Source organism: Pseudophryne corroboree, chromosome 3 (genome assembly GCF_028390025.1).
Source record: "Pseudophryne corroboree isolate aPseCor3 chromosome 3, aPseCor3.hap2, whole genome shotgun sequence".
Classification (NCBI taxonomy): domain Eukaryota; kingdom Metazoa; phylum Chordata; class Amphibia; order Anura; family Myobatrachidae; genus Pseudophryne; species Pseudophryne corroboree.
In genome coordinates this window covers 104,142,450-104,161,550 of record NC_086446.1, presented here as the reverse complement: position 1 = coordinate 104,161,550, position 19,101 = coordinate 104,142,450, and the positions used below count along the sequence as shown (strand labels likewise).

The window sequence follows — 19,101 nt, the reverse complement described above, 5'->3', positions numbered from 1 at the left end:
CTCCTTTCTGCTAAGACTCTATCAACAAATATACTGCTTTGCTGCAAGAAACATTGTTTCACAATCTAATCTGGCTGACTGCCAAGAACTAGAACTGGGCTTTAATAGCAACATTAGTTACCAATTTTTTCAATACATTGAGTAACACATATTGTATCGGTATTAAACAATTATCAACAGAAGGATACAACAAGTACACAATAAATAGACACAATAAAGACACCAAGGCTGTTTTAATTCTTTCTTTACATTTATTCTTCTCTGTATTGTCTCACATTGTCGTTATCTTTTCACAATATATGTTTGTAATATTTCGCATAAATGTTCTTTTATCCAGTGTGATATATTATCCATTTTTAGGACACTAATAAAAGTTATATTTTAAATCTTGTGCACCACCTAACAGATCGCTTTTCTCTCTTTGTTTGTGCTTGTACCATACACGATCTGTGGTTGCACCCCCATTTCTGAATTAAGTAATTAAATCCTTATCAATTAAAGGGGTCTTTCAATACCACCTGTTTAGGTAAGGTACTATTATTTCCAGTGCAACAGAACTTCCCCTTCCCTCTTACCCCCATTTCTTAACCCCATTGATCAAACTGGTAAGTGAGGGGGTGGGGGTGGGGGGGAGCAGGGGACAACTCATTGCTGGTCTAGGCCAGGCATTCCCAACCACGGTCCTCAAGGCACACTAACAGTGCAGGTTTTAGTGATATCCAGGCTGCAGCACAGATGGCTAAATCAAAATAACTGAGCAACTAATTAAGTCACCTGTGCTGCAGCCTGGATATCACTAAAACCTGCACTGTTAGTGTGCCTTGAGGACCGTGGTTGGGAATGCCTGGTCTAGGCAGTAGTGGGCCCCTTTGTCCTCAAGGGCCCTGATGCAAGGCACCTGCTACACCAATAGTAGTTCCACCTCTGCAATCTAGCATACTATAGAGTTCTATACATTAGTAGCTGGTGACAGCTTATCACAAGTTGTGATACCTTAGTGATACCTTAGAAAATAAACTTCAGTAGCATATCACTCAGGGGCCCATTTATCACTGGTTACATTTTTAATGCAATCTTGGCTCTATATTATACGATAAGATACGATACATTTATTGTTTTTATCAAATAAAATTTGACAACAAAATTCAATTGAACAGCACACCAAACGATGATAAAAAGCTTAAACATAGGTATATAAAAACACACAGCAACACACATTTGAGAGATGACACAGTATTCCCAATGAGCGTTTAACATGCGCACAGCAGTTGGAAAGAAGCTATTCCGTAGGCGATTTGTGCGAGCCTTCACTGATCTGATGCTTGCCAGAGGGCAATTTAGCAAAAAGATAAGCAGAGGGATGGCTAGAATCAGACATTATACACCTAGCTCGATTTGTCAATCTTGCTGCAAAGAGATCTTTAACAGTCTGCAGCTGGACCCCAATTATTTTACTAGCTAAGCGAACCAAGCGCTCTAACTCCTCTTGCTCACCGGCGGTACAGTTTCCGTACCAAACTATAATTCCGTAGGTTAAACACTCTCAATTGTACATCTGTAAAAATGTATTAAGGTACCAACACCCACACCTGCAACCTTAAGCTTTGTTGTATCTTTTTAACTATTTCCTGAGTATTAACCACCCACGATAACCTGGAGGAAACATGGAAACCTAAGAATTTAAAGGTCTGATCAGCCTCTATGTTTAACCCATTTATGGATACTGGGAGTAGCGAGAAATCACTACTATGCCTAAAATCCAACACCAATTCCTTGGTTTTGTCCACATTTATCAAAAGGTGATTAACCTCACTCCAAGTCACCAAATTCTCAATTTCCCTGCGATAACTCGCCTCATTCCCACCAGAGAAAAGGAGCCCATCCCTGGGATGTGTTGGATGTAGATCAGGCATGTCCAAACTGCGGCCCTCCAGCTGTTGTAAAACTACATATCCCAGCATGCCCTGACACAGTTTTGCTGTCAGAGAATGCTAAAGCTGTGTCAGGGCATGCTGGGATGTGTAGTTTCTCAACAGCTGGAGGGCCGCAGTTTGGACATGCCTGATGTAGATCCTTTATTAGATAGAAAGAGTTGTCAGTGTAAATGCACTTTTCTGTCTAGATTAGATTGTTCCTGTACTTTATTAGGAATGATCAATAAGCAGCACACTGCATGTATAGACTGCGAGGATTAACACAAATATGTGCTGACCTGGGAATAACCCAGGTCGGAGTCACGGTGTGACCTGAGTCTACCCCAGGTCTGACCCAGATTGGAACCGTGTTCCAAATCACGGGTCAGACCCGGGACTTTTGATGTGAAAAGGTTATAAATAACTCGGTGTGAATTAGCAGTAACTCGTGGCATATTTGCACTTTTTGTCAGATAAACAATTTGTGAAATGTCACTATGGAATCACTAGGACAGTCCAGAAATCCATAATCATATTATCTCTACAGGAAGGGAGAGAAACACCACACAAAAGAAAACACTCAGAATTTCTCACCTCATCTGGTTCCTGGAGCTGCTGATATGCTGGATCCGTAAAGTCATAGGGGTTTATAGATTCTTTCATTAATGAAATCTGGGGAGAAAATAAAACATTATATCAGATGGTGCTAGCAGCTGTAGCCAGGGCAACCATCAGGGGGGGACTGTGGGGACTGGTGTCCCGGGCCCTTACAGAGAGGGGGGCCCACCCGTGGCTCCTACTACCAATACCTGTAGAGCTGCACAGTGAAGACCTTTTAAAACAAGTCTTCAACTGCGCATCAGCTCTCTGTGAACTATTTCTGTAGGTCTGCAACACTCCACCTATATGTAATATCACAATATATGACATCACATAGGTGTGGAGTGGTGTGGCAGAATCTTATTTTGAGGGGGGGGAGGGGCCCTGTCTTTTTTGTCAGTCCCGGGCCCCACAATTTCTGATAGTAGCCCTGGCTGTAGCCAAACTTAGTAATACCCCTTTTCACACCGCACTAAATATCCCGGGTTTTTGCTTGTGAATGAGCAGCAACCCGCGAGTGATATGACCCAGCACCCGTTCACACAAAACGAAGAGGAATCGCTTTGAGATCATCTCATCTCCAAGCACCACCTCCAAGACCGCTCACCACTGACGTCACCAACCTGGCAATAAACCGGGCTGGGCCGCTGTCTGACCGGCGTCTCTTGCCGGTTCGCACCCAATGCTTTGCTTGTCTTTTATGTTTACATTGTCTTTTAGTTTGTATGGTTTTAGGGGGGTATTCAATTAGCCACGATCCATTTCCAGACAGAGAAAATGGCCTGATATCGCGATGAATGAATGATGGTCATTATTGCCCGAAAACGGACCCACGATCACGCAAAAGCACATGGGATCGGGGAAAAGTGTTATCGTGGCTCCGGTAGCCCACTTATCGCAGATTATGCTTTGTGTGCCTGAGGGGGGAGTACCGACATGGAGGGAGGAGCGCGTCGCATCAAGGCTAATAGGATAGCTATAGAATTACCCGAGTTCATTGACCGCAGGTAATTGGATGCCCCCCTTAATCTTTATATGTATGTCTGTATGCATGTCTGTATGTATGTATGTCTGTTTTGTTTTGTTATTTGTTGTTTTCCTTGTGTTATTGGAAAACTTTCAATAAAAATACTTGCTTAAATAGACTATACATTACCTTTTCCAGTATGGGATCGTGCGCATGTTTGACTTTCCGTTCATGTTCTATATGCAGAACCGCATCATGCACCGAGAGAAAGAAGACGTCAGACGTGATGGTTTCGTCAAAGAAATAGCAGACCTCCAATTTCTTAAAAATGTTATCTGAGAAAAGTAACAAATTGCTTATTATCACTTCACCCTCACCATATACATCACATTCATTCACCATTTATTTCCACTCACCATTAATTACTACAGTCTGATATCTCAAAGTAGAATTTACAGAGTGAACAGTATTATTCTGCCTTTTCTTTCAGCATAATTCAAATTTCAAACCATTCAAAAGTTATGCCTTGCATTGTGCCATATTTCTGAGATCATCCACCCCACGTCCCAAGCCTCTAACTTAAATTATGACTAAATTGCTGGCATAGGTAAAACAGATTGTAACTACCTTCTTTAAGTGTTTGCACATTAGACATGAAAATAATGAGCAATTAGTGCAGAGCATTCCAGTTTTATTTTCTTACTGTCGGGCCGTCATATGCCATGTACAACCGCAGAAGGGCCCCTGTGTGACAGGGACAGGGCCGGACTGGCCATCTGGCACTTATGGCAGAATGGCCGATGGTGGGTTGGGCAGGTCCGGCCACACAGAGAGTGGGGCTGGCCAAGCAGCGCAGCCTTTGGTTCTCTGCTCAGTCACCCGCCCTTACTCCGTCCCACCCACAGCCTGTATACATGGTGTGCCGCGAGGCCTGGCATTCCTGACTAGTGGCACCCTGTGCCTGACGAAAGTCCCTCCAGACACTACAGGAGATGAGGAGTTGGGGAGGGGGGCGGAGTTCACGGGAGAAGGACAGCTGCAGTGCTACCCTCTGAAATGTACAGTGCATCCGGAAAGTATTCACAGTGCTTCACTTTATCCACATTTTGTTATGTTACAGCCTTATTCCAAAATGGAATACATTTATTTTTACCCTCCAAATTCTACACACAATACCCCATAATGACAACGTGAAAACAGTTTTTTTTGAGATTTTTGCAAATTTATTTAAAATAAAGAACTAAGACATCACATGTACATAAGTATTCACAGCCTTTGCCATGAAGCTCAAAATTGAGCTCAGGTGCATCCTGTTTCCACTGATCATCCTTGAGATGTTCCTACAGCTTAATTGGAGTTCACCTGTGGTAAAATTCAGTTGATTGGACATGATTTGGAAAGGCACACACCTGTCTATATAAGGTCTCCCACACTTGACAGTGCATGTCTGAGCACAAACCAAGCATGAAGTCAAAGGAATTGTCTGTAGACATCCAAGTCAGGCTTGACTCGAGGCACAAATCTGGGGAAGAGTACAGAAAAGTATCTGCTGCTTTGAAGGTCCCAATGAGCACAGTGGCCTCCATCATCCGTAAATGGAAGAAGTTCGGAACCACCAGGACTCTTCCTAGAGCTGGCCGGCCGTATAAACTGAGCGATCGGGGAAGAAGGGCCCTAGTCAGGGAGGGGATTAAGAACCCGGTGGTCACTCTGTCAGAGCTACAGCATTCCTCTGTAGAGAGAGGAGAACCTTCCAGAAGGACAACCATCTCTGCAGCAATTCACCAATCTGACTTGTATGGTAGAGTGGTCAGACAGAAGCCACTCCTTAGTAAAAAGCACATGGCAGCCCACCTGGAGTTTGCCAAAATGCACCTGTAGGACTCTCAGACCACGAGAAACAAAATTCTATGGTCTGATGTGACAAAGATTGAACTCTTTGGCGTGAATGCCAGGCGTCATATTTGGAGGAAACTGTGCACCAACGCTTTCCATCCAACCTGATGGAGCTTGAGAGGTACTGAAAAGAGGAATGGGCAAAACTGGCCAAAGATAGGTGTGCCAAGCTTGTGGCATCATATTCAAAAAGACTTGAGGCTGTAATTGCTGTCAAAGGTGCATCAACAAAGTATTGAGAAAAGGCTGTGAATACTTATGTACATATGATTGCTTAGTTTTTTTATTTTTAACAAATTTGCAAAAATCTCAAAAAACACTTTTTTCACGTTTTCATTATGGGGTATTGTGTGTAGAATTTTGAGGGGGAAAAATGAATTTATTGCAGTTTGGAATAAGGCTGTAACATAACAAAATATGGAAACAATGAAGCCCTGTGAATACGTTCCGGATGCACTTTATATTGCAGAGAAGGATCCGGCAGCACTGCTACTATTATACATTACAGCAGGCAGCCGTGCAGCTAGTGGTGGCACATACATAGGCGGGCAATTGTTGGTGGATGTGGCCGATGCACCCACAGGGCAAATGCGCTTTGTGCAGAGCACCGTCCGCACAACCCTAGTTATGGCCCTTCCCCATGCAGCCTAACCCTAACCCTCTCGTCTGCAGGCTAATGTCAAGTTTTTGACAATGTCGATATTTTACCTGTCAACTTTCTAGGAATATTGGCCCTCATTCCGAGTTGGTCGGTCGCAAGGCGAATTTAGCAGAGTTGCTCACGCTAAGCCGCCGCCTACTGGGAGTGAATCTTAGCTTCTTAAAATTGCGACCGATGTATTCGCAATATTGCTATTACAAACTACTTCGCAGTTTCAGAGTAGCTCCAGACTTACTCTGCCTGTGCGATCAGTTCAGTGCTTGTCGTTCCTGGTTGACGTCACAAACACACCCAGCGTTCGCCCAGGCACTCCCACCGTTTCTCCAGCCACTCCTGCGTTTTTTCCGGAAACGGTAGCGTTTTCAGCCACACGCCCCTAAAACGCCGTGTTTCCGCCCAGTAACACCCATTTCCTGTCAATCACATTACGTTCGCCGGAGCGAAGAAAAAGCCGTGAGTAAAAATACTTTCTTCATAGTAAAGTTACTTGGCGCAGTCGCAGTGCGAACTTTGCGCATGCGTACTAAGCGGATTTTCACTGCGATGCGATGAAAAAGAACGAGCGAACAACTCGGAATGAGGGCCATTGACACATCGCCTGACAACATTTTAACAATTTGGGGGGGGGTCGACCTTTTGACTACATCCCCTACCAAATAGCCCCTAGCGATCAACCTGTCAATTGCAATCAATGTGTTGGACATGCTTGATTTGTGATGAATATTTGAACACATCTAAAGTCAAATGCATACAGAAATTCAGAAAAAATGTAGGGTTCACAAACTATCTTCATCACTGTAGATATGAATAGCTTCTATATTCAGACAGAGATATTGGAAGACAAACTAACAACAGACACAACAATATATATATATATATATATATATATTCACCATCACAGGCTGCAATGTAAGCATCTACATCGATCCTCTTGAATTCTTTAAATATCTGTGACATAATACACAAAAAAACATACCGTTATAAACACCACCTGTATAAAAAATGTGCCTTACCAGCCAGCTTAGATCAGTAATGGTAACAAAATTCTCAGTTCAGGGCTGCAATATGACAATCAAAAATCAAATCAGTGACCACACCCCCCTCCTCACACACACACACACACACACACACACACACACACACACACACACACACACACACACACACACACACACACACACACACACACACACACACACACACACACACACACACTTCTACAGTATATGTATAATAATTATTTTACACTTGTTCCCAAAATTAGAAGGTTATTCGTAAGTAAGTACAGGTTTAAGTCCTCCATATCCAAACTTAAAAAATACAGATTTTTTTGAGTGTGACGGAGATAGTGACACTTTTGCTGTCTGTTTGCTCAATGTACACAAACTTTGTTTAATGCACAAAATTATTTAAAATCGTGTATAAATGTACCTTTAGGCTATGTGTATAAGGTGTATATGACACATACTGTAATTGTATTCTGTGTTTAGACTTGGGTACCATCCCCAAGATATCTCATTATGGGATGCAGATATTCCAAAACACGGATAAGTCCGATATCCAAAATACTTCTGGTCCCAAGCATTTGGATATGGGAGACTCAACCTGTACTTCCAAAGCGCTAACATTTCCCCAGAATCCTACTTAGCTCCATCTGCAACTCAGCGAGGCGCACTTCCGGGAACGAATGGGACGCATGTACATCTGAGAGCCGCACGCGCCCCATTCAAAGTGAATTGGAGCGTCTCTTTGTGCTGGCCGCGCGCCCCTGTCTGTGATGCAGCAGCTCCATCTGTACATAATTAAAATGTCTACTGCGCTATAAAATTGGCTATCATCAAATGAAAGCATATAGCCAATCAATAAAAAGAATAAAATTAGGCAGGCAGGGGGGGGGGGGGGGGGGACGGACGTTACTGTTGTTCCTAGGAGCGCCCTCGCCCCTAAATACACCCTTGCTTATAACAAACAGTATTAATATGATGCATGTTACAACCTCTCCCTCCTCCTGTCTGCTCGTTTTCTCCCATCCTTTTCAACGGTATCCAGTCTTTAGGGCGACACTTATTAGGCCGACCACTAATGGTCGACATGGTCATTAGGCCGACATGGTAATTAGGTCGACATTGACACTAGGTCGACATGAAAAAGATCGACATGAGTTTTTCAAAATATGTTTTAATTTTTTGAACGTTTTCATACTTAATGATCCACGCAGACTACGATTGGGAATAGTAACCTGTGTGCCGAGCGCAGAGGTAGCGGAGCGAGGCACCTTGCCCGAAGCATGGCGAGCGAAGCGAGGCACCTTGCCCGAAGCATGGCGAGCGAAGCGAGCCATGTGAGAGGACACAGTGCACTAACTGGAGTTCCCAGTCACTTTACGAAGAAAACGGCACCAAAAAAAGAAGAAAAAACTCATGTCGACCTTTTCCATGTCGGCATAATGACCGTGTCACCCTATTTCATGTGTCGACCAGCCTGCATGCTCTTCATGACACAATGGGGGGTCATTCCGAGTTGATCGCTAGCTGACGTTGTTTGCAGGCTAAAAATCAGCATTTCTGCGCATGCATATGCACCGCAATGCGCACGCGCGACGTACGGGTACAAAGCTCTTTGTGGTTGTGCTCAGGTTCTAGCAAAGTTTTCAGTCGCACTGACGGCCGCAAGAAGATTGACAGGAAGGGGGCGTTACTGACCGTTTTCAGGGCGTGTTTGCAAAAACGCAGGTGTGTCTGAAAAAACGCAGGCGTGGCTGGGCAAATGCTGGGCAGGTGTATGACGTCAAATCCGGACACAAATAGGCTGAAGTGATCGCAAGCGCTGAGTAGGTTCAGAGCTACTCTGAAACTGCACAAACTGTTTTTGTGGAGCTCGGCTGCACATGCGTTCGCACTTCTAATAAGCTAAAATACACTCCCCAGTGGGCGGCAGCTTAGCGTTTGCACGGCTGCTAAAACAGCCAGCGAGCGATCAACTCGGAATGACCCCCATTGTCAACAAGGTGCAATTTCAATGAATAGCTCAACACCAATATAAAACTAGTGAAAACTTGTTTTAAAAGGAAATAATAAAACATTCTAAAAGAGCATAATAGGAGTTAATCCATGCGTCCAAAACTGCTTTTAGTCTATTCTCCTGTAAACCTTGTGTAGTGTATAACATTTGTTTGGGCTGGAATTGCAACTGCTAGAATATTCAGAGGGCAGACTTTCTCCCCTGTGTGTGTTCCTCAAAATAGGATCAAGCAAATGAATTGGGGTGGTTAGAAAAAACTTATGTGCCCCATACACTAGAACGATAACGCCCGATTTCATCCAATTTCGGGCATTCGGGCCGATATATCGGGTGAAATCGGGCATTTTGGATGTGTTTCCATTCCGATGCGCGTTCCTGTGAGGGTCGGATCGGCTCCCCTAGATCGTTAGTGCTGCACTCGTGATATGTCGGTTCCCACAGGCATGGCTGGGATCGCATACGATATATCGCATGCAAAATGTACCAAATCATATGGAATCGTATGGAACCGCTCCCGGGAGAGTTCAAGGGAAATCACCTCTGACTTCAGCCTCTGACATATCGTTGTAGTGTATGGGGTCCTTTAGTCCAATTTGGTTGGAAGCCAACAGCTTGGCAAGTCTACTGACATTACTGAGGCACACAGCTTGGAAATGTAACCATGTATAACGTTTCACCTTATTAGCCTCATTCTACAATAACACTGCATATATAAAGTGAAGTACAAGGGTCGATAAATTTACCAGCTTCAAGACTTTAACGGCCACCACGTCAAGGAATGTTATCTGACTAAAGTCGAAAATAATACTGTGAATGGAGACTTTAGGAACGTTCACTTTGACGGGCAGCTCCGAATTCCAGTCTACTTGGATCTCAACTTGTCTTGTTGTAATTCCTAAGTTCTCAAATCCTTCCGGATCTTCTGGGTCATCTTCTGGTTCATACCCCATGTTATCAATGCCTATTGTGCTGATGACGCCGTTCTGAAAGAAATATAGCAGATGCTTGTTATAAACCCAAATATGACTTTTAATGCAAAGTACAGAAAAAAAATCTCATCTTTTATTTTTTAAATAAAACAAACTCAAAATGTAATGTAAGCAATGAGTACTATTTTTAAAGTCAAGATTTGCATATATAATTATGTTCCGCCTCTCCAGTCATAATGTGAGCTGTATATATGTGCATTCACATTGTAAGCATGCACAGTAGGGATGGCCATCAGTGTGTTCGCCATCGATTGCAACCAAACTGTGAGTGGCCAATGATGGTAACCAACTATACTATCGATGGTCATCCCTGTTATTTCAGTAAATGACCCACGGGCCAATCACAGCCTGGTGGTGGAGCTTTTTGGGTCTCAGGGGCGGAGCTATGCTCTGAGACCCGACACCTTGCAAAAAATAAAATAAATATTTGTTTATGCTGTGCCGTCGATGTAGGGAAACCATCTGGTTCTCTCTCATCAATGGCAAAAGCATTCCACATCGGCCATAAACCATCGATGATTAGGAATCATCAGTGGTCGAGGGCCATCCCTAATACACAGTTTGAAATCCTGCGAGACATGCTATGCAAATGAGTGTACATTCAACCAGTGCGCTAGCAGGTCACCTCTGCATCTCGAGCCACTCCCACTAATCCTGCAACACAATGTCATGATCGGGATCCGGGATTTGTGGGATTAGATTGTGCAGGTGTACATTTGTTTTTTTTTGCCAGGCAGCGCTTGGCACTGGCAGCACTTGGTTCAGATGGTGCCCGGCTGGAGCGCACGTCACGCTGCGCACTGCCGGGTTTAAGCAGAGGAGGAATGCCAGTGTTAAGCCGCCAGATGGTGGACTGGAGACAGTGTGTCACACTTAGCGGCACCTACCCTGCGGCCAGAGAGGAGCTCAAGAACTCATCACTGCTGGGAGTCGGGAAAAGTAGGGATGGGACCAGACGGGAGTGCACTGGGGAGGTCACTGTCTGTCACACAGCCTGGATTTTCTTACTGTGGGGCTGGGCTCAATGGGGCGCCATTAATGAATGGTGTTTTATTCCTGTGGGGAGCAGGGGGAAGTGGGCATGTACATTTTGTTTTTTTCCGGTGGGGATGCTGAGCCATATTTTCATTGATCAACTCAATCCCAGGAATCCCAGGATTGAGATTTTTTCAATCCCTAATCCCAGGTTTGAAAAAAAAAAAATGAGGCGGGATTGGCTTCCCTATGATGTCACACAGCAGGGAAGGTGGCTCTCGGGTGCGTCTGAAGGATACGCCCTGTGGCTTTCAACACAGCGGTGTGCTGCAAGGTCGAAAAGGCATGTGGGATTCAGCTCTAGGGTAGTGACTGTAGCACCCCGTGACCTTGAGTCCTATATACCTGTATCAGCCACGGCACACACCCCTTGTTACAGCCCTGCGTCCACGTCTGCTTCAGCCCATTTGCCTCTGGAGGTGTTTTGTCAGAGGGAAGGTAATTACACCACCCAATGCTATGGAAACCATCAGGTTCAACTGCTGTAATGCTCATCGTAAAACACAAAAAAATGTAATATAGTTACATGAAACTAAAAATAGTAACTATAAAAACTCACCTTTGTAGTTCTCAGCTGCCCTTTCTTAATAAGTTTATTGATCTTCATCAAAGCCTTGGTTCTCTTTGCAAAAACTCTGCCGGAATCAAAGCCGACCTGCCAGATAAAGAAACCTGTATATACTGTGCATATAGTACCCATTTGCGTTCAGGTTTCTTACAGCACCCCACGCATACTCTACTTACTATTCTTCTAATGCCACTTCTCAAACCTTCGATGTTGCCATAGAAAATGCCGCTGGAAAACCGAACTATTTTAACTCCTTCTGGTTCAATAAGCTGTAAAAACACGTTCCGTCACATATTATATTTTGTATAAATGATCTCACGTACTGTTTATTGAACAGTGTCAACGGATAAAATCTAACCACCTACGTTATTGTAGATTTTCACATCCTTGTAGAGATCTGAGTTGGGGACATTCCCTAGAGAACTACAAGATGGGCTAGGAAAATAAAAACAATATAAAAAACATGAATGTCTTCAAGTAAGATTCTTCGAAACAATTCAGAGTATAAAGCTAATCTGAATTTGCTCATAAATAATATACTGTACAAACAAAACACCTCTTGTCTTGCAGTAATCTAGCAATTGGCTCTTTTCCACCTCCTACGCCTACTATTTACCAAGACCCATAGACCTTATCACCTAGTATTGCCATGCTTTCACCCACCTATGTCAGTCATCCCGAGTTGATCGCTCGCTAGTTACTTTTAGCAGCCGTGCAAACGCATAGTCGCCGCCCACGGGGGAGTGTATTTTCGCTTTGCAAGTGTGCGAAAGCGTGTGCAGCCGAGCGGGCCAAAAAAGTTTTTTGCAGTTTCTGAGTAGCTCTGGACTTACTTAGCCCTTGCGATCACTTCAGTCTTTTTGGTCCTGGAATTGACGTCAGACACCCGCCTTGCAAACGCTTGGACACGCCTGCGTTTTTCCAAACACTCCCTGTAAACGGTCAGTTGCCACCCACAAACACCCTCTTCCTGTCAATCTCCTTGCGATCGGTTGTGCAAACTTATTCTTCGTTAAATCCATCGCCCAGCAATGATACGTTTTGTACCCGTACGACGTGCCTGCGCATTGTGGTGCATACGCATGCGCAGTAGTAACCGGTTCACTGCTCTGCGAAAAACGTCAGCGAGCAATCAACTCGGAATGACCCCAATGTTCTTTAGTCACTGCCTAGGTCATTCAGAGGGAGAACGAATTGACAGAATAGGAGAGGAGTGGGTTAAACCTCAGCTAGTCTGGGGGGCAGGACGGTAAGGCATTATGGGAACTTATTGTTAGCCAAAAGGAGTGAACGTTGGGGGTAGGTGGAAAGGGTTTTTTAAGCCTGGTAAAGGGGCTGGGTCAGCATCTTCTGCTGTAATCGTGGTAGGGGTGAGTGCTCTTCACCCCTTTCTCCTGTGTTCGTGCTGCTTGCCCCTTATTGCTTTTACTCACTTGCCTGGCCTGGGTGCATTTTATATTGTGCCCACCTTAGTGTCCCCCTTTCTGTTGCCCATTACCTCCTGGTTATTTCGTGCTGGCCGCCATGTCCTGTCCCCGCCGCTCTGCTGGTGCCACTGCACGTTATGCTGCTGCTGCCCCCTCTCCGTCTCGGGCCCCGGGCCTGAGCGCTGCACTCACGGCCGGGGCTCACTCTCCTGGCACCGCTGCGGGTGCCCGTCCGCAGGCACGCGCGGCGGTGCGTGCTTACGCTGGCTGTGCCGCGGGCGCCGGGGGATTCTCCCGGCGCAGTGGCGGCTGGTGAGGGATGGGGCGCTGGACGGCGGAGGACGAGATCGGGCGGTCGGAGGGGGGAGCCAGCGGGGGTGCCCGCTGGTGGGAATCCCTCTCCGACTGCGGTGGCTCGGGGACACGCGCGCGCGGTCCCCGCGCCCTTCACCGCTGAGAGTCGCTCCAGGGTCCCCAGATGATGAGGGGGTTTTGTTTAGGGTTGCGGCCAGTGGCTCATCCACTGGCCGTCCCTTCCAGGCAGCTCCTGTTTCGCGTGAGCGCGCCCTCGTCCGCGGCTGGTGCTCGTGCTTCCTGCGAGCTCTCCCCGCTCCAGCGGGCGGGGCTCCCCGGATTCTTCTGTTATCACAGTGCGGGGCAACAGAGGGGAGGTGCGATCTGGGAACGGTGGCCATCCGGTTCCCCAGGTGGGCGGGGCCAGTGGGGGCCGGGGCAGTGAGGGGGCGGCTGGCGCATCGCAGGAGATTGCGGGTCTGCGGAGGCCGTCTGGCGCCGGTCCCAGTCGGGGCCGACCGGGACGGCGCGGCAGCGACGAGAGGGCCGTCCCTGCTGCGGACCCGGGGAGCGGGGGGACCTTTGGGGCTGCGGCTCCGGATCCCTCTGCCGTTGCGGCAGCAATGTCGTCGATGACAGCGGCGTTTGCACCGTTTTTGTCGGCTTTGTCCCCGGGTGGCGTTTCCATGGCTCCCGCTTCGGTCGACGCGGCCGTTCTCCCTGGTGCTTCTGGCCCCGCCATGGCGCAGTTTCTCCAGGCGTGTCGCGCTATGGGCTCCGCCGCTGCATTGCTGGGTGGCGCTGCCCTGTCGCCCACAGGGGCGTCTGCTTTCATCCCTGCCGGGGGGGCTTCGGCACCCGTGGCGGCTTTCCCTTCTTTTTCAGATTCGGATGCAGGTGATGATCGGGAAGAGGAGCCGGTCGGGCGGACGTTTCGCCTTCAGGAGGCGGGCCAACCGGTGAGTGGGACACCGATACAGTTACTGTGTCTCGTGGGTCTTCTTCTTGCTCTTCCGGCAGTAGGTCCAGTAGGTCTTCTTCCTCTTCTTCCTTGTTGCAGTCGGCAGCTAGTAGCTCCACGAAGGCTAAAAAGAGGGCTTGCAAGTACGCGCGGCGTGAGGCGCGGCACCGGGATAAGCGGTCTAGGAAGAGCGGTAGTAGTTCCCGTAGGGAAAGGAGGCGGCGTAATTTGCCGGGTGTAGTTCGCTGCGATTACACGGCGGTGTTGCAGGGGTTGCGTGAGAGTTGCAGGAAGAAGATTAGGCCGGGGGAATACGTCAACCTTTTCACATTGGCGGAGGACACCAAGAGGGAAGGTAAGGGAGCGCTTGCGAAGGGCGGTATTGGGGCGGAGGCCTTTCGCTCGTACGACAATTGGTTGGCGGGTTTCTGCGTGTTCGCGGCATGCTACTTGGAGGATCGCCCTGATGAGCACATCAACGTCATCAGGTACATTGACCTCGTGCATGACATATAGCGTCAGTCTAAGGACGATACGTGGCTGCATTATGATAAGCAGTTCCGTCAGAAGCACGATTGCCTGCACATCATTGACTTCGGGTGCAAAGATGTGGAGGTATGGCTTCGGGTCACACGGGCGCAGGATATGAAAATGGTGGCAAAAGGGGGGTCCGTGGCTCAGACCGCGGTGGCAAATCAGACCCGGCCCGCCTTTGAGGCTGCGCCACGCCGCCCTTGGAGCGCGCCCCGTTCTGCGCAGCAGGCGCCGGCGAAGGAAAAGTGCTTTGCTTCAACAATTCCGCGTGCCCCCTCGGTTAACGGTGTCGTTTTCGACACCTTTGCTTGCGATGTAATGGATCACACCCGGCTTCCAATTGCTTTCGCGCGGGGCGGCCGGGAGCTAAGGCAGCCGTGGGGCGCGGCCAGAAAAACCAACTGGGGGGGTTGCCGCTAGTTAGGGCGCCGTCCCCGGTTCGTTTAACGGCCATGCTCAAATGGTTGAGGTGGTACCCAAACAGAGACGACACTAAATTTCTGCATGATGGTTTTGCGTCGGGTTTTCGTTTGCCGGTGGAGGAGGAAGTTTTAGTTCGGGCCACCAGGAACCTGCAGTCTGCTCGGGATTTCCCCAACGTGCTGCGGGAAAAGGTCGAGCAGGAGGTTCGCCTGGGGAGAATGGCGGGCCCCTTTGCGCTGCCGCCTGTCGAGGATTTGATTATTTCCCCTGTGGGGGTCGTGCCCAAGAAGGCCCCGGGTAAGTTCCGGCTCATTCAGCATTTGTCTTATCCATCGGGGTCCTCGGTTAACGATGCAATTCCACCGGAGTGTTGTTCAGTGGTTTATCAGTCTTTCGAGGATGCCCTGGGCATGGTACGGGGCTGAGGCCCTGGGGCCCTCATGGCTAAGCTTGATGTTGAATTGGCCTTTCGCTTGCTCCCTTTGCACCCGGAGTTGTTTCGATTCATGGGTTTCCGCGTCGGGGAGGAATACTTTGTAGACAAGTGTCTGCCTATGGGGTGTTCCGTTTCGTGTGCCTTTTTCGAAAAGTTCAGCACCTTTTTACATTGGTGTGTGGAGTTTTCTTGCGGAGGTAGCGGGATCGCGCATTACCTTGACGACTTTTTGTGTATGGGGCCCGTGCATTCTCCTCGCTGTGGTTTCCTGTTGTTTTCGCTGCGTGCCTTGTTGGGGCATTTTGGCGTTCCTGTGGCCGAGGACAAGACGGAGGGGCCTCTCTCCTGTTTGTCCTTTTTGGGTATCGATATCGATACTGTCGCAGGGGCTTGCCGGCTGCCTCGGGACAAGGTTGCGAGGCTTCAGGAGTCCATAGCACTGTGCTTGGAGCGGCGTAAGGTAACGTTGCGGGAGGCTCAATCCCTCCTCGGGCTGTTGAACTTTGCCTGTCGGGTGATTCCCATGGGCAGGGTTTTTAGTCGGAAGTTGGAGCGGTCCACGGCTGGGGTGTCCAGGCCGCACCATTTTGTCCGTTTCTCAGCTGAGATTAGGAGAGACCTCGCTGTGTGGGTTTCGTTTCTGGCGGACTTCAATGGTGTGCTGATCTGGATGGCCCCGCTCGTCGACAATTTCGACCTGCAGTTGTTCACGGACGCGGCGGGCTCGTCGGGGTTCGGTTGTTATCTCGACGGGGCTTGGTGCGCGGCTTCGTGGCCCAAGTCTTGGTCGCGGGAGGGGCTGACCAGCGACCTGTTGTTGCTGGAGCTCTTTCCCATCATGGTGGCCTTGGAGGGTTGGGGGGTGCGCCTTCGCGATCACAGTATTCTTTTTTGCTGCGATAATTTAGGGGTCGTGCACGCGGTTAACAACCAAAGGGCTAAGGCCCTGCGGGTCCTCCGGGTGTTGTCGCGACTCGTGCTGACTTGTATGCGATGTAATATTCTGTTTCGGGCTCAGCACGTCCCCGGGGTTGATAATGGGATCGCCGATGCATTGTCCAGAAAGCTGATTCAGCGGGTTTGCCCTGCCCTTCTTATGTTTGGCAGGTCATCATGGCGGATTGGAAGGGCTAGCCGAGCTATCTTTGGCTCCATCCACTCTCACGGGATACCGTCAGGCCTGGAAGGAATGGGAAGACTTTTCCCGTGACCAAGGGCCTAGAGGTAAGAGGGGTCAGGCATTGTTTCTGGACTTCGTTTGGCAACTCTTCGTGACGGGTAGATCGAGAGCCGTGGTGTCTCAATACCTCGCTGGAATATCCTTTTATTCAAAGTTGAAGGGTGTTACGGATTTTACGAAGAGTTTCCTGCTGATGAAGGCGCTTAAAGGTTGGGCGCGCTCTGCGCCGGTGCCTCCTGATAGTCGGCGCCCTATCGATGCGTCCCTGCTTTCTTCCCTCATGGGGGCGGTGGCGGACTCCATTTTGAAACGCTTTTATTTCAGTTGGCTTTTTCCATGGCTTTCCATGGAGCGTTTAGGGTTTCTGAGTTGGTTGCGGCTTCTAAAAAGTCGGATGCCATTATGCGGCGTGCGGATGTTGTCGTGGGTGTGGGGTCTGTGCTGTGCAGGCTGCGCCGCTCCAAAACTAATCAGATGGGTAGAGGTCATTGGATCACTTTGGCACCTTCAGGTAATGGGGCCTGTTGTCCGGTGGCATTGGCTAATCGGTATGCGGAGGTCAGGCCCTTGTTAGAAGGGTCTTGGCTTCTGCACTATGATGGGTTGCCATTGACGAAATACCAATTTACTTGGATGATACGGCGCTGCCTGTCCAGTTTGGGCCTCTCCCCTCAGGATTTTGGTTTGCATTCATTTAGAATTGGGGCCGCCACTTCCGCAGCAGCTACAGGGTGCGCAGTGGACGAAATTAAGGCTCTGGGCCGCTGGAAGTCGGCGGCTTATAAGCGGTACATTCGGCCCGTTGTTGCATGAGCGAGTTGTTTGTTCTACTAACATTTTGTTCGTTTACTGTTTCTACGTTTCGGTTCAGTTTATTCGTTTGTATTGTTTGTCTCCCCTGTCCTCCCTACTCGGATGGCTAGCTACTCGCCACTGCTGGCAGTGGGGGTCTGGAGTGCTTTGCGATTTTTTGCCTGAACTGACAAACTGATTTGGCTTAATTCATTCAATTCGGCTAATTGACATCTAATTACAAGTTCCTCAGCAGGTTTTTACGTTTCACCTTCAGCCGAGTTATTCTGTGTGACCCCATACCCCCCTACCCCCTCCACTCCCTAACAACCCCCCCCCCCCCCCCCAATTCCCCTTTTTCTTATTTTAAGTTTTCCTTCCGTTCCTTTTTGTTGCTTCGATTGGCCTGAAGCTTGTCCGAGAGGAAATTCATAGTCCTCTATTCAATTTTTCTTTTTGGCAGATCCTCGTTCTAGTAGTTGGTTCCTGTTCTGGTCTGGGGTTTTTGCTTTCCTTTGTATATTCACAATTGTTTGTCTGTTTTTTTTCCCTTATAGGTTGGCGAGAGGATGAGTTTAGTGTTTGGGTGATTAGTCACTCCTATGTTTTTTGGGCAGCCGAGTTGGTGGCTTCGGAGGGAGCTCCTGGCTTTGTTGGGTCGGATAACATGAGGTGGATAGGAGTTAGGGGGATGTTGTGGCAGGATCTGAAGGTTACCCTTTTGGAGCAGGTTAAGCGTTTTGGGCTGCCCAGATTTTTGGTGATACAGTTAGGTGGCAACGACCTGGGTAAGAGGAAGACAGTGAATCTTAGATTGGCCATTGTTCATGACTTACAGGTGATTGCGGGTGCTTGGCCGGGCTGTAGACTTGTCTGGTCCTGTATAGTGCCGCGGTTGTGTTGGCGTGGAGTTGCGGACTGTAGGGCGATCGATGCCTCTCGGCTGAAGGTCAATTCCGCAGTTGCTAAGTTTGTGGTGGCTCTTGGCGGTGCTGTGGTGTGGCACCAGCGGATCAAGTTTCGGTTCTTCTACTTGTTTAGACCGGATGGGGTTCATTTGACTAGGCAGGGACTAGGTATTTTCCTTGAGGATCTGTTTTCGGTGGTTGGTTCTTTGGGTTAGGGGTATGGTGGCGGAGCGTAGTTGCTGTTGGGCAGAACTTCGCTGTTGGCGGGAAAGAACGGCAAGTTAACTTTTGTTGTATTAAAGGAGTTGATTGGAGGTCGTTTGGTGGTTGGTTTTTTAGGTGCGCTCTACTTTGTTGACTGGTATTACATCTGCTGGACCAACTTCACGGAGGCAGCCTCATCACCTTCACGGGTGTGTAGTCAAGATGGAGGTTGAGCGGATATCTATTGTTTGTTGGAAGGTTTACGTCAGTTTTTTATAAGATAGGTTTTTTG

The 19,101-nt window shown here is 48.2% G+C and overlaps 1 protein-coding gene across 1 annotated transcript in view; it reads right to left on the bottom strand.

Moving 5' to 3' along the window:
• LOC135054898 (pendrin-like) overlaps positions 1–19,101 on the bottom strand; it is a 172,479-nt gene that overhangs the window by 14,573 nt on the left and 138,805 nt on the right. The window contains exons 13-19 of the mRNA XM_063958356.1: positions 12,016–12,085; positions 11,827–11,919; positions 11,642–11,737; positions 9,802–10,041; positions 6,931–6,985; positions 3,670–3,815; positions 2,508–2,585 (exon numbers count right to left, since the gene is read on the bottom strand). Coding sequence (XP_063814426.1) covers positions 2,508–2,585; positions 3,670–3,815; positions 6,931–6,985; positions 9,802–10,041; positions 11,642–11,737; positions 11,827–11,919; positions 12,016–12,085 — 778 coding nt within the window. The remainder of the gene's footprint in view (positions 1–2,507; positions 2,586–3,669; positions 3,816–6,930; positions 6,986–9,801; positions 10,042–11,641; positions 11,738–11,826; positions 11,920–12,015; positions 12,086–19,101) is intronic.